The 23452-nt window shown below is 43.5% G+C and overlaps 1 protein-coding gene across 5 annotated transcripts in view; it reads left to right on the top strand.

The window, feature by feature from the left end:
* Positions 1 to 22746, top strand: part of PTPRU (protein tyrosine phosphatase receptor type U) — a 111565-nt gene extending 88819 nt beyond the window's left edge. For all 5 annotated transcript variants that reach the window (XM_069971572.1, XM_069971570.1, XM_069971569.1 and 2 more), the window contains 11 exons: positions 1754 to 1851; positions 6612 to 6728; positions 6836 to 6990; positions 7073 to 7208; positions 7301 to 7450; positions 8491 to 8667; positions 10903 to 11043; positions 12642 to 12767; positions 18178 to 18329; positions 18411 to 18546; positions 22086 to 22746. In XM_069971572.1, the coding sequence (XP_069827673.1) occupies positions 1754 to 1851; positions 6612 to 6728; positions 6836 to 6990; positions 7073 to 7208; positions 7301 to 7450; positions 8491 to 8667; positions 10903 to 11043; positions 12642 to 12767; positions 18178 to 18329; positions 18411 to 18546; positions 22086 to 22148 (1451 nt within the window). In that variant the 3' untranslated portion in view covers positions 22149 to 22746. The remainder of the gene's footprint in view (positions 1 to 1753; positions 1852 to 6611; positions 6729 to 6835; positions 6991 to 7072; positions 7209 to 7300; positions 7451 to 8490; positions 8668 to 10902; positions 11044 to 12641; positions 12768 to 18177; positions 18330 to 18410; positions 18547 to 22085) is intronic.
* The last annotated feature ends 706 nt before the right edge of the window (positions 22747 to 23452 follow it).

Raw genomic sequence — 23452 nt, 5'->3', positions numbered from 1 at the left:
CTCCTTCCTCCCCCCTCCCTTCTGCGACAGCTGACTGGCTTTATCTGCAACATTGTAGCTTCTTTGTAATGCTGGGTGGGTTATTCTGAGGTCAAGTTGCTGATTAACTCACTCTGATTACCCTCCCAGCATTACAAAGAAGCTACAATGTTGCAGATAAAGCCAGTCAGGGACTTGTTTACATCAGCTGTCTCAGAAGGCAGGGGGGAGGAGGGAAAAGCTCACACATATATTGTTGTGTTTTCAGCAAAAGGCAGCATCTCAGAATTGGGAGAAGGAGACTGAATAGGTAGGTAATAACAAGTATGGAATAAATTGTTACTCTCACCATGGGCAGCAACATATCAAAAGTTGTTTTTAAGTGGAATACCCCTTTAAAGAGAATGTATTGCCTATAATAGCTTTTTTTACTCATTTGAGCCAGATAGTGAGACATTTTCTTTTTTTTGCTAATCTGTTTCTATTTCCTGCTTTAATTTTTTAAAATTTGATTTGTAGTGCATTATTATTAGGGGCTGCCATCTTGTCTAAGCTGTTTTAACAGCATTTAGTGATGTGCTTTATGCATTATTTTATAATATAGGTATAGAGGGATAGACAGGCATAATGGAAAATTTGAGGGGAAAAAAAAACACCCCCAACAAATTCTCAAAAAATATATTTAACATACAAAAGGATGTGAAAAAAAAATACCAATAGGTAATATACTGATGACATTCCCTTTAAAGGGGTTATCCAGCGCTACAAAAACATGGCCACTTTCCCCCTTACTGTTGTCTCCAGTTTGGGTGGGGTTTTGAAGCTCAGTTCCATTGAAGTAAATGGAGCTTAATTGCAAACCACACCTGAACTGGAGACAACAGTAGGGGGAAAAGTGTCCATGTTTTTGTAGCGCTGGATAACCCCTTTAAGATTGGAAGGAAAATATGATATTATGGCCATCAAGTAAGAAAAAGTTGTTGTTCTACGTCATCTTTGGGTCTTAGGTGAACGGTCCAGCCTCAACTTCTGAGCAGGACCCGTCTGAGGGTGACAGCCTGCACAGTCAATCACTGACTGAGATGGGACAGCACCAAGGTCAGTGATTGGCTGAGTCGGCTGTCACCCGTAAGAGGAGTTTATCTTGGAAGTAAAGGTGGGATCATTCATCCGGGACCAAAGATGACATAGGTAAGAATAGGCTGTTTGTTGTGTTCTCCCTGAGGGCAGCCGCATATTGAAAGAAAGTTTAATGTGAGCGGAATACCCCTTTAAGACCAGCATATAAAATATAGGCCTTTAGTAAGTTCCCTCCATTAAGTGCAAATTCAGCTTTCCGTTCACATTTAACTCCATACTTGGTCTTATAAAGGTTCAGGAATCTGAAATTGCCCATTTTAAGATCTTTGTGCGAAGTACTTAGCAGTAATTAGTCTTCTCCTTCACTCCCAATACAGAGGATCAGAAGGGTCATAACTTATTTACCTGACTACAGAGCTGCTCTTGTGTTAGTCATTAAAAGCAATTTACTTTGTATTTTATGTGTTACAAACTAACCCATTCATACAAGGACTGTTGATATAAACATTGGCAGTGCCTGCTACCGAGACATCTGAACATGACTTTTGAGGGGGTGTAAGATTCTCCTTGACTACCTTTAAACTTGAATTTTAGGGATTTATCTGGCATTAGGCTTTACAGAAAGTAAAGGTAAGATCTAATCAAAATATCTGGTAATGTATGAATTTTTGGTTAAATATCTGATACCCTACAGGTCCAAAGCAGGACATGATCTATGACTTCTGGCGAATGGTTTGGCAAGAACACTGCTCGAGTATAGTGATGATTACCAAGCTGGTGGAAGTTGGAAGGGTAAGTGCATTTGTATACTATTTACATGTTGTGGAATGATGTTGTTTTAGCATAGCCAAAAATAAAATCATGTAGCAAGTGGAAAAACAGCGGCACTCACCCTTATATGCTTTTCATGGACTTCTTTATTTGTGTGAAACTCTATCACAAAAAATGTGTGAACATCAACTAACAGGTGCCAGCTGGGTCAATGGTGGCAGCTGGTTTGCGATCACATTGCGTTTTTGGTATGGTCAGCAGAAGCGCAGAAAAGAAATAGCATATACAGGTGAGTGCCGCTATTTTTCTACTTGCCTTATGATTGACTGTTCTGTGTGTATACGGCTTGAGCACCACCTGTCTTTCCTCTTGGGATTTCCAATTGATTGCAGCCTATATACAGTGTTGGTAAAATGCATGGATACAACATTATGGCTGTTGTACTCATTGTATAGATAATGTTAAGTGACCACCATGGTCACCATTGAGCGATCAAGGTTTAGGGTGCTCTTACATGGGCCATTCCAGTTGACGATGGTAATGATTGCTTGGTGGCACCTGGAATAGCAGCTTAGAGCAGTGCCTCTTGGCAATTAGTGGTAGATTACAGGTACTACCTGTGTCCAGAATGGCTCATGTAAGAAAACCTTACATTGGTAGAGCTCTTTACTCATTTACTCATTACCATAGTCAGATGAAGACAATTCTATTAACGAGAATCCGTCATATTGAAAATGTGGTCAAAACTGTGGGCAGTTTTTTTATGGGGCAGAAGAAGCTAAAGAGGTTGATATACAGTTTTTTTTATTGGAAAGGATTCAGTTAAATGTTTTATAGATGTAAATAATTCTGTTCTAAGTAGTCAAGTGGGCGGTCCTACTGATTGTAATTTTAACTTAGTGTGAACCTAGCTTAATTAGGAGTCCAGTGAAAATAAAAAAATCCTGTGTAGGCAAAAAGTGAGGGGAACATAATAAAGAAAGGGTATGCAGGTAACAGATGCAGCACTCACACATGGGTGACAGACTGTTTCACTCACCAGGCAGTGTGTCCTTCATCAAGGCCCTCTAGGTTCTTCAGGGCCTTGACAAAGTGAACATTGCCTGGTGCGTGAAACGGTCCATGCCCAACCAAAAGCCTCCACTCCATGACCCAAGCATGGAATAAAGCTCTGTTTTCAACTACCATGGGTGAGTGCCGCATCTGTTACCTGTATACACTTTGATTAGATGAACTGATTTATGCTGAGCACAACCCGAAGTTATACAAGAGCCTGTATGTACATGCAACAGGTCTGTTCACAGTGTCCTGAGGGGTGTGGCTGGGACTTGTAGTATGCCCTGTTTGTAGTGCTGGTAAAGTTCTTATATTACTGCATAATAAAAAAAAGTATACTTACCTGTCCCTGTGCCCCTGCAGCACTACATCACCGGCTCTCTGATTCAGCCAAAAATAATTTTCCCTCGGCTCCCTGGTACATCACGACTGTTAGATTGACCACTCAGCCACTTAGTGACCGCAATAGTGTCCCGCTCCAGTCACTAACTGGCTAAACGGGAAATCCATAAGCCCAGTTGTGATGCTGCAGGAGGTTGTTTTGGGTCTGGGGGTGGTAATATGGTGCTGCAGAGGCACAGGGACAGGTAAGTATGCTTTCTTTATTATGTTCCCCCCCCATCCCCTGCCTGCACAGGGTTTTTCATTTTTGCCGGACCGCTCCTTTAAAGTGATATTGTCACCCGCCCCCCTTTCTCTCTGTGTAGTTCTTCTCACCATCCATAAGCTTAGATGCTGCACATTCCATATATACCTGTATAACACTTGTCTGTGTCTTCTTTCTGTTCTAAAATCACTTTATTTCATTGGTGGACAGTGTCAACTAGGCGGGCCCAACTGCCATGAAGCCCCAGCTAGGTGACACACTCGACCAGTGAAATGGAGCTATTTTAAAGAAGACAAAGCCAAGTGTTATACAGGTATATATGGAATGTGCAGCATCTAAGCTTGTGGATGGTGCGGAGCAGGGGCGTAACTAAAAATGGCTGGGCCCCATAGCAAACTTTTATTTGGGCCCCTCCCAACTGACTACAAATCCGTCAAGTGTAGTCATAACTAAGGATGGTCCGAACCTTCCGAGGTTCGGGTTCGTATGAACCCGAATGCTCGGCATCAGATTCCCGCTGTCTGGCAGCTCCGTGCAGCGGGTGGATACAGCGGGAGGACCGCCTGGAAAACTGGGATACAGCCTATGTCTATGGCTGTATCCCAGTTTTCTAGGCGGTCCTCCTGCTGTATCCACCCTCTCCACAGAGGTGGAAGACAGCGGGAATCATTGCCGAGAGTTCGGGTTCGTACGAACCCGAACCTCGGCAGGTTCGGACCATCCCTAGTCATAACCTTTAACTGCAAGTGCTCGTCAGGAGAGCTTGCAGTTAAAGAGACCTACTCAGCCACCGGGTGCTGCAAATGATGACGGCTCGGGGGCCCCCTGATGTGGTGGGCCCCTTAGCAGCCGCTATGTCTGCTATGGTGGTACTTACACCTCTGGTGCAAAGAGAACCACACATAAAGTAAGGTTGGGGTGATAGTATCACTTTAATGGATTAGCCGGTAGTGAAAGGGTTAACCCTTTTGATGCAATAACATATGGATCTGTGTTTAATCTTTTCCATCTGAGAGAGACTCGGCAGAACATTGATTAGGCCCATTTCTTGAATGTGTAATGTATCTGCTCCGGAGAAGCGTCATGTAAAGGTAGATTATAAATGGGGCCAATCCTATCGGCAAACAATCAACGGCAAAACACAGCAGACGTGTGAGATTTCCAATGTGTTTTTATTCCTGCGAATCTTGAGGGTTTTTTTGCCTCTGAACCTCCCGGCAGATATTGCTGTGAAGCGGATTGCGCCGGGCTAATATGATTAGTATTGTCGCTGTGTTGCTCTGATGGGTAATTAAGAACAATGTTCCTCACATCAGATCATTTTTTAAATTGTGTTTTCTCGTAAATCTCCATTAAGTGTAATGATTTTGTTTGGTCTCTGCTGGTCTCATTTTCCCCTTCTCATTAGCGTCTTCCTTCGGCGTCCTACCTAACTGCGCTGACGTGAATGCATTGTAATTAGTTTACTCTCTTTATCACTCTCCGTCTTCTATTGCATCCATCACACAGTGGTGGGATTAACGCTCGGCACATAGTGCGGCTCTCCTTTCTTTGTTTGGCTGGATGGACGCCATGTGCCCTCTAAGCATTTTTTCTCATCCCCTTTATCACTTTCCTGAAGAAATATATATGCTCTCTTCTAGATACATTATTTTTGTTGTTACCACCCTGAGAAAAGGCTATAAATACATGTTACCCTGCAGGGCTAGAAGAGACATTTTATCCAATATAACCATCTATCTAGGATGGAGTTTCACATTTATCTTCTATAATCCCGCGGGATATACATATATATCTGTATCTATAGATGTATATGGCAGAAATACATTGTCAAGATATTTCTCATGCATAGATAAGGATAATCTTTATGTATTGTTGTATACCATAAGAAAACATGACATCATATTCTATTTTGCATTGTTTTAAAAAATTTCACATGTGTGTGCCGATGGTTGGATGAGGTTCTACAGGATCAGAAAACTCATAAAATATGAAGGTTAGGTAGTTAGTAGTAGGTAGTATTATGTTAAATTATTCCCTCGCCTGGAGACTAACAATTCCTTCCATACTTCCTTCCATTATCTCTTCAGTCTCCTTCCCCCAGTTCTGAGTTGCTGATTTCTGCTGGAGACACAGAAAACTTTGAGTGAGCTGTTCTCTCCTCCCCCTCCCTTCCGAGACGGCTCATGTAAGCCACATCCCTTGCCGGATGTCTCTGCATCTTGTGATGCTGGGAGGGTTAATCTCAGTGAGGTCACCAGCAACTTGACCTCAGAGTACAGAGACATACATCCAGGGATACTGTTTATATGAGTCGTCTTGGAAGAAGGGGAGACAGAGTAAACAGCTCACACACAGTTTTCTGTGTCTCCAGCAGAAAGCAGCAACTCAGAACTTGGGGAAGGAGACTCTAATAACAAGTATAGAGCAAAGTGTTAGTCTCCAGGGAGGGCAATGATTTAACATGTATTTTACCTGACCAGAATACCCCTTTAACTCCCTAACATTCATATTACACGAAGAGAGGGATCCAAAATGCGTACAGAAAAACAACATGTTTTATTATCATGTAGAACCTCATCAAACCATAGACACAAGCATGTGAATTCTAAAAAAAAAAAAAATGCAAAAGAGAATATTTTATACAAAAAAATTATAATTTACTTTGGATACTGCAAAAAAACAATAAAACCCATACCTACCCTGATCCCACGCAGCTGTTCTGACATCTCCCAGTTGTTGCTGCTCTTGGCTGCTTCCTGGGATGATTTGTCTCTGCAGGAACTTACCAGTCAGCCAATCAGTGGTGGCAACAGTGACCTGCCTCAGTCAGTGATTGGCTGAGCCTTTATCTGGGGTGGGGACAGCACATCACATGGAAGCAGATGATAGCAGTGGGGACTGGGAACTGTCACAGTGATTGGAGCAGGTGAGTATTTCCTATTTTTACAGCACTTTGAGCCAAATATAACACATTGTCTGAGGTTCATGATACTCTACATATCTGTATACGTAGATCAAAGTCTTTTAGTAGGATCTCGTAAATATTCCATTTTTATTTAGCATTTTTAAGCTTGATCTTTCTCACTTGTGCCGTATAATCTCATTCTTTGCACAGGTCAAATGCAGCAAGTACTGGCCCGATACTACTGAAACATATGGGGATATCCGCATCACATTGCTTAATACAGAAACCCTGGCAGAGTATACAGTTAGGACACTGGCTTTGGAGCGGGTAAGTGATTAAATAGCTGAAACATTTGGAAGTGTTCTTATTTTTTTTTATTATATTTTATATTTTTATTACATATTATTATTTTTATTATATATATTTTTTGTTAGCGGGGCTATACTGCCAGACATGAAGTAAAGCAGTTTCACTTCCTCTCATGGCCTGAGCATGGAGTACCCTTCCACGCTACAGGGCTACTTGCCTTTATTCGTAGAGTGAAGTCCTCTACGCCCCCGGATGCCGGCCCTGTTGTGGTGCATTGCAGGTCAGTAAACCCAACGGCCCTTTTGTTCTAATGTGCTTATGTGTTATCCGTATAATTGACCCATCTTGTGTTTATTCGCCAGCTCTGGAGCGGGCAGGACAGGATGCTACATAGTCCTGGATGTGATGCTGGACATGGCCGAGTGTGAGGGAGTTGTTGATATTTACAATTGCGTCAAAACTTTGTGCTCTAGGCGCATCAACATGGTGCAGACGCAGGTAAGATGGCTGCCATGTCGCTTTACAGTGAAATGAAGCTTAAATAGGGATTATTTGCCAGTTTTTGATAGACTTTGTTTTGACGCTTCTAGGAGCAATATGTATTTATCCATGACGCCATCCTTGAGGCCTGCCTGTGTGGTGACACAGCGATACCTGCGTGTGACTTCAAGCAAACATACAAGGAAATGCTGCAGATAGACACACAGAGCAACTCAACACACCTGAGGGATGAATTCCAGGTACTACTGCTCAATCAGAATTCTTAAAGTGCACCTGTTCCAATTTTTTTTAAAGAAATCAACAGGGCTTTTGATCACATTTTTGCAATATATTCACTTTTTTTTTATTTCTTTTATCTATTTCTTTTATTTTTTTGTTTCTAATTTTTTGTTTAGTTATATACACAGCCAAACTGTACTCCATCCTCCCTCCCTGCCAATATTTGTTTTTTTTTCCTGAGACCAAACACAGGAAGTCCCCGTCCTCTGCCGCTAATGCTGGGTTTACACGGAGCGATAATTCGCCCGATCGTAAGATTAAGAATTTCTAAGTAACGATTTTTTTTTTATAACGATCAGTGTTTAGACGGAACGATATATCGTACGGAAAAATCGTTTTGCAATCGCTTAAGCTCATCTTTCACAAAGGTAAAATCGGTGAACAACTGTTTACGCGGAACGATCTGCGATTTTTTTGCGAACGACCAACGACGATTTGAGAACATGTTCAAAGATCAAAATGAACGATTTCTCGCTCGTCGCTTGATCGTTCGCTGCGTTTACACGTATGATTATCGTTCGAATTCGATCGTTATCTGGCAAATTCGCACGATAACACTAGGAAAGACACATGCAGGTTGAGGACAATTACCTTAGGCTAAATATATTAACTTTTACTAATTATATTCTCAGCTCTGCAGCTTTCCAGGAGATAATGCTCAGTCAGTATAATGTCACTGTGTGGTTACAGAGGTTTTGTTGCTGTGTGAAAGGAGAGCTGACCATACAATGCAAGCGCTTCCAGTACTCTCTGCAACTGAATGTGGACGCACAGCAGCTGTACACATGCGCAGTGAAGGGAGACACCTAGTGGCCGTATATGTATTAAATTGAGAAAACATTTAAAAAAATAGAGAGTACATTGCAAAACTGCTTGTGATCACAACCCTTTTGATTTCTTTAAACAGTGCCTTTTGTGACAGTGCCTCTTTAATACTGTACACAACTTATTTCTATGTGGTTTACGCTACATGCTAACTTCTGTGTTGTTTTTTCTGCAGACATTAAATTCAGTGACAGCACAACTGGGTGTAGAGGAGTGCAGCGTGGCGTTATTACCACACAACAGAGACAAGAACCGAAGTATGGATGTATTGCCCCCCGACCGCTCTCTGCCTTTATTACTCTCTGCACACGGAGAGGATACCAGCAACTACATCAATGCTGCCCTGACTGATGTGAGTTACTGACTTACTCTCCAAGTATAGGATTCAGATTTATATCTATTCAGAGTTGTATCCATTTACACTAGCTTGGTGTCTTGGTGTAAGTAGTCTTATAGCGGTGAATGTTGAGTAAACTGTACTTTTTAAAGCAGGACTCCGGGTTGGAGTGCTGGGGAGGATGAAAAAATTAACATGCTCTCACCTCCCCCACTCCAGCGCTGGTGCTGGTATCCCACAGCTCGGGTCCCCTGGTCCTGGCCACTTCTGGGGACCTGGGATGTATACTTTAATTTGAGGGAGTGTCCACATTTTTCAAGGTGATCTCACCTGTTTCTGTTATTTCAACAAATAGGAGACTGCTTTCCAAGGTCTATAGATTGTCTGTGTTTCACAATCTATATGCAAAATCATATACAGATATATAGACTGAAAAGTAATGACCATTTACCTCCTCATTTCCTAGTGGAATTTGTAGAATTTTTTAAAATTTTTTGCTGCTCTATTAACTTTTTAACAAAGTATGACAGTATAACGAAGGAGATATAGAGAAGACTCACCACTCAAGCCCTCTCTATACCGGGCCGCTCCCGGCTGCTATCAGCAACCAGGGACAGCACCATTTAAACAGTATAAATGCGCCTCATTAATCTTTATAGGCAATCATGGTATTGCTCGTAGAAGTCCCCTAGAGGCCTGGACTATCACCGCATGGGGAATCGCCCAAACTATTAAAGTATCCCATTCCTGATCTTACACAGTAGACGACATAAATGCAGAAGTGTAAAAATGCTGATTTTTGGTCACATCACATCCCAGAAAATTAATAAAAAGCAATAAAAAAGATGCATATACGCAAGCAAGGTACTGATAAAAACTACAGATCCTAGCCCCATAGACCAAAGAATAGAAACGTTAGAAGGATCAGAATTAAAAAAACTTTAGGCACTTTTTTTTTTGTTTTAATTTTATAAAAGTAAAAGTCATATAAATTGCCTATCGTTGTAATCGTACTGATGTGAGGAATATAAATAGCATGTCATTTTTCCCACACGGTGAACAGCGTAAAGACGGAACCCACCCTTTATTTTAAAAACAGCATTTGACGTCACAAACTATTATTTGTTCCCTGTTTTGCAACATATTTTATTGAAAAATGAAGAGTGCAAAGTACAGTTGGTGTCTCCACAAAAAGAAGACCACATATGGGTCTGTAGATGAAGATGAAGGCACCTTGAGTTTTTAAAAACAAGGAGGAAAAAAAATTGAAAGTGCACAAATGAAAATTGGCGAAGTCATTAAGGAGTTAAAAAGGAAAAACAAAAATGTCACCTTTATGACCTTTTAGGACCTTTATGAGACAGGGGACCAAGAACCTAACGGTCACTTTGGCTGAACTCCAATGCTCCTATGTGCATACTGGAGAAACTTCTGGGAGATCAACCATCACTGCAGCACTCAAAGCCTGCATGTGTTTGCAAAAAAGATCTCCTAAAGGAGTCAGACTGTGAGAAACAAGATTGTCTGGTCTGTTGAAGCCAAGATTGAACTTTTTGGCCTCAATTCTAAAGGCCCTATTACATGGCTAATAATACGGCCGTTACGGTTAATCGTCCTGTGTAATAGAAAGCAACGATCAGCCAACATGAATGATGTCGGCTGATCGTTGCTGTCATTTGTCTTTCAACATGTTAAAAGACAAACGACTGTGATAGCAGCAATCTGCTGCCGTCACTCCAGGGATCTGCGATCGTCTGGTCAGCCGCCCCGCACCTCTCCACAGCCCTCCCTGTACTCACCCGCTTGCCGCCGATGCGTGTAATAGCGCCGGCAACGAGCAGGGAGCGAGGCGCAAACGAGCACTGACATTTGCTTGTTTGCTCCTCTATGTCGGTCCGTGTAATAGGCTTAAAGATGTTTAGAAGACACCAGGGTCACCTTTCAACAAGACAAGTACACAGCCAAGGCAACACAGCAGAGGCTTAGGGATGACTTTCATTACAATAACAGTTATGTTAACAAACAAGTGAGGGTCGGCCAGAGGGTTACTACATTCCTGTTTCCTTTAATAGAAAGTGTGATCCCTTGAGAAACTTGGTTGTCCTGAAAAAGCACAATTTTTGGACCTTTGCTGCTCTATAGACACATTTTGAGAACTTACCTGGGATAACAACCCCTTTGATCAAAGATCTATTATTATAGCAATATTCAGGACATGAAGATTTAGAATTATATTTTTCTGTTTTTTAGAGTTACAAGAAAAGTTCCCATGTCATCGTCACGGTCCATCCACTGCAGAACACAATGACTGACTTCTGGAGGCTGGTGTATGACTATGGCTGCAGTAGCATTGTTATGTTGAATCAGCTAAACCAGTCTAATTCTGCCTGGGTAAGAGAAAGCAATCTATTTTACCAATGGACTATCTGATGTATTAGTGCTGGATGGTTAATGTTTGACCGGGTCCAGGAGCGGGACTTCCAGGGAGCGTTAAGTATGCCGGGCTCCGCCACAGCATCCCGCCTGACAGGTCCCCTTTAAAGGAGAGGGTGTTTTGAAATGGCAGGGCCGTGCCACCAGCGATCTGCCATCTGACCGGCCCCATACTCCCGCCATGCTCCAGGGTTTCCTCTACTGCCTATGTCACGACCTGGCTGATTGACAGCCTGCTCAGCCAGTCAGTGACTGGGGCGAGATGCCACTCCAGTCACTGATTGGCTGAGCGGCTGTCCAGCGGCCGGGTCGGGCATTTCCCCCCGAGTTGTGATAACATCACAACTGGGGGGAAATGGCTTCCGGCGGGGATCCCAGACCTTCTGGCACATTGAGTCACAGGCATCGGGAGAGGTAAGTACTTGTTTCCTATCAGCGGGACGTCACCGCCAATGAATGGAGCAGCAGTGGAGTTTATTCACTGCCACTCTATTTGGAGTCCAATTTAGAAGTCATGTACCCAAGATAGTGGGGATATCAGAGGTTTAAATGGGGTATTCTGTTCAGGTAAAATACTTGTTAAATCATCCCCCCTCCTCGAGACTAACAATTTATTCTAAAGTGGTTATTATTATTTTTAGTCTCCTTCCCCTATTTCTGAGTATACTGCTTTCTGCTGAAGACACAGAAAACTGTGTGTGAACTGTTCACTACCTCTCCCCCCCCCCCCTTCCAGGACGGCTAATGTAAACAGTGTCCTTGTCTGTCTGTCTCTGCACTCTGTAATGCCAACTCTGAGTTCAAGTTGCTGTTGACCTGACTGTGAAGATCCCTTCCAGCATTACAGAGTGCAGAGACATCCAGGGGCTTTACATCAGCCATCTCAGAAGGGAGGGGGGAGGAGGGGGGGTGAACAGCTCACACACAGTTTTCAGTGTCTTCAGCAGAAAGCAGCAGCTCAAAACTGGGGAAAGGAGACAGAAAAAATAGTAACAAGTATTGAAGGAATTGTTAGTCTCCAGGAGGGGGGGAATGATTAAACATGTATTTTACCTGACCATAATACCCATTTAACCACCATTATTAGTAAGAATAGCAAAGGAAAAGCCACAGGAATATCAGGATAGGCCACAAGTCAGGCTCTCTCCAACACTTCCTTAGACAAAGAATGGAGTGGTGATTGAGTCTGCACACTGCCGCCCTGTTCAGAGCCCTATTTGGAGGTTCTGTAGTCAAGACATTAGTCAGGCAAGGCCCAAATTTATTGAAGTGTGGAAGATAAAAGCTAGTGTAAAGAGTGAGTGTGTGTGTGTGTGTGTGTGTGTAGTTATATATGTAGTTATGTGTGTATGGTATGTAATGACTTGTCTGTTTCGGTAAATACTGCTGTTCATCATGAAATGACAATTCTGGAGTATTTATTCTTACAACCCTGCGGTGCCATTCACCTGTTACCCATGCCATAGGGGTATGTAAGGATATGTCCTACTCACATAGGATTCTCATCAATTTTAGGTTCTTTCCTTATAAACTCCTCTGCTTTATATCCTAACTAGCCCTGCTTACAGTACTGGCCAGACAGTGGGATATCCAGATATGGACCAATGGAGGTTCAGTTTGTCTCTGGGTCTGTGGATGAGGATGTAGTGACCCGCCTGTTCCGAGTACAGAACATCACAAGGGTGAGTTAGCGAGTATATCTGAGAATCTTGGATAAAGTTCCGCCAATCTTAATAGAATGTATGATAGCCTGTGGTGTTTCATCAGTTACTTATTAATATTAGTTTACTACATTACATAGTTACATAGTTAATACGGTTGAAAAAAGACACATGTCCATCAAGTTCAACCAAGGAGGGGATGGATACAGGGAAGGGGGAGGGGTGATAGGTTCTATACATATGCATTTATATTATTTTGGTCTAAGAACTTGTCTAGGCCTGTTTTGAAGCCCTCTACTGTTTTTGCTGTGACCAGATCCTGGGGTAGACTGTTCCACAGATTCACAGTTCTCATGGTAAAGAAGACTTGTCGCCTCCGGAGATTGAACCTTTTTTTCTCCAGGCGGAGGCAGTGCCCTCTTGTCCTTTGAGGGGGTTTTACCTGGAACATCTTTTCCCCATATCTCTTGTAGGGGCCATTTATATATTTAAATAAATTAATCATATCTCCCCTTAAACGTCTCTTCTCCAGACTAAACAAATGTAATTCTTTTAATCTCTCCTCATAACTAAGATGCTCCATTCCCCTTATTAGTTTAGTTGCCCGTCTTTGTACCCTCTCCAGCTCTAGAACGTCCTTTTTATGAATCAGGTTCCAAAACTTGACAGCATACTCCAGATGGGGCCGCACCAAAGCTTTATAAAGCGGTAATATTATATCCCTGTCCCGAGAGTCCATGCCTGTTTTAATGCATGACAATATCCTGCTGGCTTTAGAAGCCGCTGACTGACATTGTGTACTGTTCTGTAGTCTATTATCTACAAGTACACCCAGATCCTTCTCTATCAGTGACTCTCCCAGAGTAACTCCCCCCAGGACATATGATGCATGCGGGTTATTAGTACCCAGGTGCATAACTTTACATTTATCCACATTGAACCTCATTTGCCAAGTGGACGCCCAAACACTCAGTGTGTCTAAGTCATCCTGTAACATCTGCACATCCTCCATAGACTGTACTGTACTACAAAGCTTGGTGTCATCTGCAAAGATAGAAACATTGCTGTTAATTCCATTCTCAATATCATTAATAAACAAGTTAAACAGAAGAGGGCCCAGTACTGACCCTTGGGGTACACCACTTATTACCGGGGACCATTCGGAGTAGGAATCATTGACCACCACTCTCTGGGTACGATTATTAAGCCAGTTTTCAATCCAGTTACACATTAAACTTTCCAAACCGATAGACTTTAACTTACCCATCAGACGTCCATGAGGAACTGTGTCAAACGCTTTTGCAAAATCCAGGTACACGATATCCACAGCCGCGCCGCCATCCAGGCTTCTACTTACCTCTTCATAGAAACATATTAGGTTGGTTTGACAGCTTCTGTCCTTAGTAAAACCATGCTGGTTATCACTTATAATACTATTAGCCACTACATATTCCTGGATGTAGTCCCTTATAAGCCCCTCAAATAGTTTCCCCACAATGGACGTTAAGCTTACGGGTCTATAGTTACCTGGGGAAGTTCGAGAGCCCTTTTTGAAGATCTCCTTTTGTATATAGGAAATCATGTCTCCAACCAATTTGTCATACAGTATACCTCCTCCTATCATAACTAAAAGTACCTGTACACAAAAACACAAGAATTAAAGTGAATGAACCAATTCGCTCAGTGTATTTTTTTTTTTTACACTACCTGGTTGGTGCAGGTGCGGAGATTCCATTTTTCAAAATGCCGCCTGGTTCCTTTAAATGGTGCCAGGTTCTTGATGTGCACTTTGGCCCGGTCTATGAACTGGAGGTGGACCCAGCGCGGCCAGTGTAACAATGTCCTCTCACCCAGATTATTATTAGTGTACTGGGGGAGCTGGGCCCACCTCCAGCCTGTTCCGATCATGGGGGTCATTAGTCACTTTGCCTTATATTGTCCAGAACTTTCAAAACTAGAGATAAGTGAACTTACTTCTCCCAGTCTCCCAGGACTGGATCCATCTTTTCCCAGCACCCGGGGAGGAGCATACTGGAGAGAAATATTACAAGGTTGATATTCCTTAATGGTGCGTTCACACCTACAGGATCTGCAGCTGATTTTCTGCAGCAGATTTAATTTAAATAACTGAACACAGCATCAAATCTGCTGCAGATCTGCTGCAGATCCTGTAGGTGTGAACGCACCCTTAAAGTGTACTTGCCGTTTAATTTTAATGTATTTAATGTATTTGTATCATGAAAAAGCAGTTTGAAGCTCTCCCCCCCTGTCTTCATAGTTCTTCTATAAAGAGGGGAGGGTTGGAGGGAGATGAGGCACCAAAACAGGACAACAAAGAGTTAATTTACAGCTACATCACTGGGCTATCTCCTCTAAAGTCAGCACTGACCTCTCTGACCTCTGAATACTGGCTTTCACACAGGTCCAGCTGTGTAATCCTTTATTCTCTGCTCTCTGCTGGCAACTAATCTCCCCCCTCCCCTCTCCATAGGTTACATAGGGCCAGACTGATGTAAAAGAGTCGAGATTTCCTGAGAATGAGCAGTGAATGAGAGAGAGAAGGGGGGGGGGGACCTGGGAAAAGTCTTTTTGAATGTAGATAATGGCAGATTTGCCTAGTAAACTCAATTACAAAGTTTCTTAAAATTGCCAGGACTATTGATTTCTGCAAAAAAACAAAAAAACAAAAAAACACAGTGACACTTTAAGATGATCAAACCTTCTGTATTAGACAGCTCCCTGTTGGCCGGCAGGTCATGTTTGGAGGGCTCGTTCAGCAGCTTCATTAAGCAGACCATTCACTCCAGTAATACTTACCTAGCTCCCTGCACTGTGCCCTGTATAGTCAATTAGGCTAGGAATGGATCATATTGCACCTACATAGGGGGTATAGTCAGTTACATGTAATACTTTCCCTTACCAGGAGTGTAATGAATAAAAAGATGGCGTCCTATGCGTTTGCACAATACATTTGCACACTTGATTGACTGTTGCAGCGGATTTCTGTGCCATTTGCATGCAGTCAGTGTAGTTGTTACTCCAGATTTTCTCTGCATTTATCTGTCTTCTTGGCTGTTTGACATGGAAGTTCGATTTGTCCATTGATTTTCTTTAGGCCGTGTCTGATTATTTTTTTTTATACAGCTGTGGTAGGAGCTTAATTATGACTTGTGATGCAGGATTGCTGCTGCATCATATTCTTTGCTTAGAATTGGGTTCAAATATATTAAGAAGCTTTACAGGGTATAAAGGGGAAGTCAGGTTCATAGCATCACCAAGATACGATATATATTTTAAGTATGTTTTATGAAGTATTCATATTTAGACATGTAAAATAAAGCAGTATGTTACATAATAGAAGATGGCATTGATACTGGAGATTTTGTTGGGTTGTACGGGATTATTTTCCCTAGGAGTTGCACCACTCTTTTCCGTGTGTGTTTCTGGCATTGTAGTTTATCCCCATTCAGGTGAATAGGGATAAAAGGCAATACCAACCAAAGCTATAGACAAGAGGGGTCCTGTTTAAGGAATTTAAATTGACTTCTATTTAAATATCTCAAGCTTTTCAGTACTTATCAGCTGCTGTATGTCCTGCAGGAAGTGGTGTATTCTTTCCAGTCTGACACAGTTCTCTCTGCTGCCACCTCTGTCCATGTCAGGAACTGTCCAGAGCAATAGCAAATCCCTATAGAAAACGTCTCCTGCTCTGGACAGTACCTGACATGGACAGAGGTGGCAGCAGAGAGCACTGTGTCAGACTGGAAAGAATATAGCACTTCCTGCAGGACATGCAGCAGCATGTATGGGAAGACTGGAGATTTTTCAAGAGAAGTAAATTAAAAATCTATCTAAGTTTCCGACACTAGTTGATTTGAAAGAATTTTTTTTTGCATGATTTTACCCATTAAATGCAAACATGGCTGAAGCCCTCTGCTCCTTGGTGCTTATCTTCTCCCAGTCCAGGTCTCTGAATGACCCCTGCCGAGATGTGGGGGTGGCTCTAAGTCCTGATGTTCGCTTGTAGGTGAAACCAGTGTTGTTGTGGCCACACTATACAGCTATTGGACATTGCATGTGTGGGCGAAACACAGTTGGGACTTATACCTGTCCCTTCACGTCTCAGGAGAGGGGAGGGGCCTGAGAACCTTCCAGCACCGGGGAGGCTGAAAGGCTTTAGCTGCCCTTATAACCCCTTTACTGCCAGTAGGTAAAGTGTGAGGGAAACATGTAAACAGGTGGTTAGTGCCTGTTCACATCTGAATACCCAATAAATGGATCTCCAGGTCTTTTTGATTGATGTCCTGTCTCCATCTGGATGGAAGGGCGCCCAGTGCCAACACCGATCATCTGTTAGCCTGAGCCATGGTGCCGGCAACACACAGTGAAGGAGCCAGAAGCACACAGCTTTCTTCATTGTGTAGCGGTTGTGTTGGGTAACTTTATACAATATACGGAACAATGTGCTTCTGACTCCGTGCCATTCATTCACCATGACATATATTTACCGAGCCATTTATTCACCGTGCCATATATTTACCGAGCCATTTATTCACCGTGCCATATATTCACCATGCCATATATTCACCATGCCATTTATTCACCATGCCATATATTCACCATGCCATTTATTCACCATGCCATATATTCACCATGCCATTTATTCACCATGCCATACCGTGCAATTCATTTACCGTGCCATTAATTCACTGTGCCATTCATTTCCCCAGCCATTGTCGGAATTATTAATTATGGCTGGGAAGTGGATCGTACTCCGCGGCTATATCTTAGTCTTGTCATAAACAAGGTGGTAGAGAGATTTATAAGATGGGACGGTAACTTGTTTTATATATATATATATATATATATATATATATATATATACTGCCCTTTGACTTTGCCTTTGTTTAAAGGGATTGTTCACCAAATATTTTTCTTTCAACTCAACTGGGGCTGGAAAGTGCCAGAGATTTATGATTTACTTCGAATAAAAAAAATCTCAAGTCTTCCTGTACTTATCAGCTTCTGTATGTCCTACAGGAAGTGGTATTATTTCCAGCCTAGAAAGCAGGAGAGGTTTTCTATGGGGATTTGCTACTGCTCTGGACAGTTCCTGACATGGACAGAGGTGGCAGCAGAGAGCAATGTGTCAGACTGGAAAGAATACACCACTACCTGTAGGGCATACAGCAGCTAAGTATTGGAAGACTGAAGATTTTTTAGTAGAAGTAAATTACAAATCTCTGGCACCAGTTGATTTGAAAGAATTTTTTTTTGGTGAACAACCCCTTTAGCATATCCATGGCTGCAGCCAAGTGGATCGAGATCAGTACAAACTGTATTTATAAATGAGCAATACTATGACATCCGCCATTGAGATTCACACTCCTCCGCTGTATTGTGACCCAAGTGCATTTGTATTATTCTGTAGGATGAACATCTTCTGGTCAAACATTTCCAGTACCTACGATGGTCTCCATACAGGGACACCCCGGACACCAAAAGATCCTTCTTACAGCTCCTCTCCATGGTGGAACAGTGGCAGGAGCAGAACAGAGAGCACAGGACTCTCGTGCACTGTCTGTAAGTGTCCTCAGATTGAAGCTTTTTCTCCATGAATCTTTTCCTCTTTTGTGACCCTCGTTCTCCGTATGATTTTCACAGGAATGGCGGAGGTCGGAGTGGGACGTTTTGTGCCTGTGCCATGCTGTGTGAGATGAAGCGGTGTCATCACGTGGTGGATGTTTTCTATGCTGTTAAAAGTTTGCGGAATATTAAGCCAAATATGGTGGAAACACTGGTAAGCGAGCCGGAGCTACTGTAAAAATACACTGGGGAGATTTATCAAACATGGTGTAAAGTGAGACTGGCTCAGTTGCCCCTAGCAACCAATCAGATTCCACTTTTCATTCCTCGTAGACTCTTTGGAAAATGAAAGGTGGAATCTGATTGGTTGCTAGGGGCAACTGAGCCAGTTTCACTTAACACCATGTTTGATAAATCTCCCCCACTGTCTCTAAGAAAATAAGACCTACCCCGAAAAAAAGACCTAGCTTCATTTTCAGGCTTTATGAATAGGCTTGAAAAAGAAGCCCTACTCTATTAATAAGCCTTAGTTATAGTCAGCTGACCAGATCCCTGACACTGGGGACAGGGCCAGACTTGTTATGCTCCGCCCTCCACCTGCACAACACAAGCTACAGGGGAGGTAGGAGGGGTAAGAAGATGGACAGTAGGGGACAGTAGGTATAGTGGGATGAAGGGTAGGTGGTCCAACTACAGAGGAGGGGAGGGAGGTATACAGTATGGGGGCCTTACTGCAGAAGGAGCTATAAAGTATGGGGTACTACCTGCAGAGGGGGATGTATACAGTATGGGGACTACTTGCAGCGGGGGACTTATACAGTATGGGGAAGGAGGATGTATACAGTATGGGGACTACCTGCAGAGGGGGGTGTATACAGTATGGGGAAGGAGGAGGTATACAGTATGGGGACTACCTGCAGAGGGGGGTGTATACAGTATGGGGGAACAACTACAGAGAGTGGAGGGAGGTATACAGTATGGGGACTAACTGCAGAGGGGAAAGGGAGGTATACAGTATAGGGACTAACTGCAGAGGGGAGAGGGAGGTATACAGTATAGGGACTAACTGCAGAGGGGGGAGGGAGGTATACAGTATAGGGACTAACTGCAGGGGGGGAGGGAGGTACACAGTATGGGGACTACCTGCAGAGAGGGGATGGAGGTATACAGTATGGGAACTACCTGCAGAGAGGGGAGGGAGGTATACAGTATGGGGACTACCTGCAGAGAGGGGATGGAGGTATACAGTATGGGAACTACCTGCAGAGAGGGGAGGGAGGTATACAGTATGGGAACTACCTGCAGAGGGGGGAGGGATGTATACAGTATGGGGGGGGGGGGGAGAACCACAGGGAGGGAGGAGGTATACAGTATGGGGAAAGAACTACAGGGGAGAAGGGGGACCTCATTGCAGAGGGAGGTGTATACAGTATGGGGGAGGGAGGTATAGAGTGGGGGGGGGGAACAACTACAGTGGGGGAGGTATACACTATAGGATATGAACTGCAGAAGGGGGAGGTAGATATACAGTGTGTGTTGGAGGCACCTTACTGCAGAGAGAGAGCGAGTATACAGTATGGGAGACCATACTGCAAGGGAGGATGTATACAGTATGGGGGACCTTACTGCAGGGGGGATGTATACAGTATGGGGGACCTTACTGCAGAGAGAGAGCGGGTATACAGTATGGGGGACCTTACTGCAGGAGAGGATGTATACAGTATGGGGGACCTTACTGCAGGGGAGGATGTATACAGTATGGGGGACCTTACTGCAGAGAGAGAGCGGGTATACAGTATGGGAGACCATACTGCAAGGGAGGATGTATACAGTATGGGGGACCTTACTGCAGGGGGGATGTATACAGTATGGGGGACCTTACTGCAGGGGAGGATGTATACAGTATGGGGGACCTTACTGCAGGGGAGGATGTATACAGTATGGGGGACCTTACTGCAGGGGAGGATGTATACAGTATGGGGGACCATACTGCAGGGGAGGATGTATTTAGTATGGGGGACCTTACTGCAGGGGAGGATGTATACAGTATGGGGGACCATACTGCAGGGGAGGATGTATACAGTATGGGGGATCATACTGCAGGGGAGGATGTATACAGTATGGGGGACCTTACTGCAGGGGAGGATGTATACAGTATGGGGGACCATACTGCAGGGGAGGATGTATACAGTATGGGGGATCATACTGCAGGGGAGGATGTATACAGTATGGGGGACCTTACTGCAGGGGAGGATGTATACAGTATGGGGGACCATACTGCAGGGGGGGATGTATACAGTATGGGGGACCTTACTGCAGGGGGGAGATGTATACAGTATGGGGGACCTTACTGCAGGGGGGGGGGGATGTATACAGTATGGGGGACCTTACTGCAGGGGGGAGATGTATACAATATGGGGGACCTTACTGCAGGGGGGAGATGTATACAGTATGGGGGACCTTACTGCAGGGGGGAGATGTATACAGTATGGGGGACCTTACTGCAGGGGAGGATGTATACAGTATGGGGGACCATACTGCAGGGGGGGATGTATACAGTATGGGGGACCTTACTGCAGGGGGGAGATGTATACAGTATGGGGGACCTTACTGCAGGGGAGGATGTATACAGTATGGGGGACCATACTGCAGGGGGGGGGATGTATACAGTATGGGGGACCTTACTGCAGGGGGGAGATGTATACAGTATGGGGGACCTTACTGCAGGGGGGAGATGTATACAGTATGGGGGACCATACTGCAGAGGGGAGATGTATATAGTATGGGGGACCTTACTGCAGGGGAGGATGTATACAGTATGGGGGACCTTACTGCAGGGGAGGATGTATACAGTATGGGGGACCTTACTGCAGGGGGGAGATGTATACAGTATGGGGGACCTTACTGCAGGGGAGCATGTATACAGTATGGGGGACCTTACTGCAGGGGAGGATGTATACAGTATGGGGGACCATACTGCAGGGGGGGGATGTATACAGTATGGGGGACCATACTGCAGGGGGGGATGTATACAGTATGGGGGACCTTACTGCAGGGGAGGATGTATACAGTATGGGAGACCATACTGCAGGGGAGGATGTATACAGTATGGGGGACCTTACTGCAGGGGGGAGATGTATACAGTATGGGGGACCTTACTGCAGGGGAGGATGTATACAGTATGGGGGACCTTACTGCAGGGGAATGGGGGACCATACTGCAGGGGGGGGATGTATACAGTATGGGGGACCATACTGCAGGGGGGGATGTATACAGTATGGGGGACCTTACTGCAGGGGAGGATGTATACAGTATGGGAGACCATACTGCAGGGGGGAGATGTATACAGTATGGGGGACCTTACTGCAGGGGAGGATGTATACAGTATGGGGGACCATACTGCAGGGGGGAGATGTATACAGTATGGGGGACCTTACTGCAGGGGGGGGGAGATGTATACAGTATGGGGGACCTTACTGCAGGGAAACTTACAGTATAGAAGCCTAACTACATTATGGCGACTAACTACTGTATAGGGTGGGGCTACAGTAGGGGCATGTTTCTTTGAAAAAATGACCTACTTGTAGGTAAGCCCTCACCCTTTTTTTAAGGGGAAAAAGTAATATAAGACCCCGTCTTATATTCTGAGAAAAACAGTATATACTGAATTATTAATAAAAAGCAACCTTGTATCCCTTTTATATATTGATACAGCTATAATACTCATCATGTATTCCTCTTTTCTCTCGACAGGACCAATACCGATTTTGCTATGAAATTGCCCTGGAATACCTAGAGATGCATGATGCCAGATAGCATCCATCTAAGTAGCCATTTGGGTACCGACCTCATTGCCTATGCCCGATCAAACAGACATGTGCCAATCCGATGCATTTCTATTTTGTTGCCAAAATCCACAAGGACTCCAGTATAAAAAGGGCTTCTCTCTGCCGTCTCCGTGTGAAGTGGAAGTTAGACCCGTCAAAGCCTGTACATATATGTAGCTGTACATATGAGCGTGATTATGACAAGCATAGCTAGAAAGATCCCGCCCATTCCATATTTTACTTGTGATGTAGTCATCTGAAATTTGCATATGCAAATCAATGCAAGTATCAAAGAAGATTTCTCACTGTCAGTGGTATGAACGGACATCTGAGCTGTATATAAGTTTCATCTCTCAATGTGTGACCGGAAGGGCGACAGCAATGGGGTAAATTGCATCAGGCGAACAAAGTATCGTGTCTCCCTATGTGTAATGGATGTCCCTATGTGATCCTCTATGCCACATTATACACTGAGTTTGCTATCATGATCACTATTTGTATATATGGTAAATGATGTACGAACCCCACAAGTAATGAAGGGGTTTTTAATGCTTTATTGTACTCGAATAAACTGCTTGTTTTTATTAGTTTTGTGTTGTGTGATGGAAGTCTTCTAATGCTCGGAAATTAGAGTAGGCGCCAATGTGCAAATGTCTACTTTGTGCTGATTTAAGACATCAGGCGTTTGTCACTGACGTTTCTTCCATTACAAGGAAGTGAGAGGTATGAAAGCTGTGCCCTTTATATTAAAAGGTAATAAGCCTCTCTCCCTATGGACACAGTTTATTAGATGGAGATGACAACTTTACGGCTGTATAGTCGGCAGAGATGACAAGTATCTTCTTCACTTTTGCCCTGGGGACAGTCCTGGTATATCTACAATATATATATATTTATTTATTTATTTATTTATTTTTGTCTTTTATACTATATATATTTATTTATTTATTTATATTTTTTTTCTTGTATTTTTTTTTACTATATATATTTACCATATTTATAATATATACTGTATATGTATATATATATATATATATATATATATATATATATGTTCTCTCTCTCTCTCTCTCTATTTCTCTCTCTCTCTCTATATATATATATATATATATGGTCACACAGAGAAAGGGGCCACCAGCTCTCTAGTTCAGTTCTGCAGTGGTTTTTATTTTCTGCCTTGCAGGGATGATTAAAAATAATTGGACAGACAGATACTTGGTCATTTGTCCTTGTATCAGGGGACAGGGCACCGAATCCTCCACTCTTATACTGATGATTCCGTTGCCCCTGGAC

The sequence above is a fragment of the Dendropsophus ebraccatus genome, chromosome 5 (genome assembly GCF_027789765.1).
Source record: "Dendropsophus ebraccatus isolate aDenEbr1 chromosome 5, aDenEbr1.pat, whole genome shotgun sequence".
NCBI classification, from domain to species: Eukaryota; Metazoa; Chordata; class Amphibia; order Anura; family Hylidae; genus Dendropsophus; species Dendropsophus ebraccatus.
The sequence above is the reverse complement of the archived record's forward strand: the minus strand, read 5'-3'. Positions and strand labels throughout refer to the sequence as shown.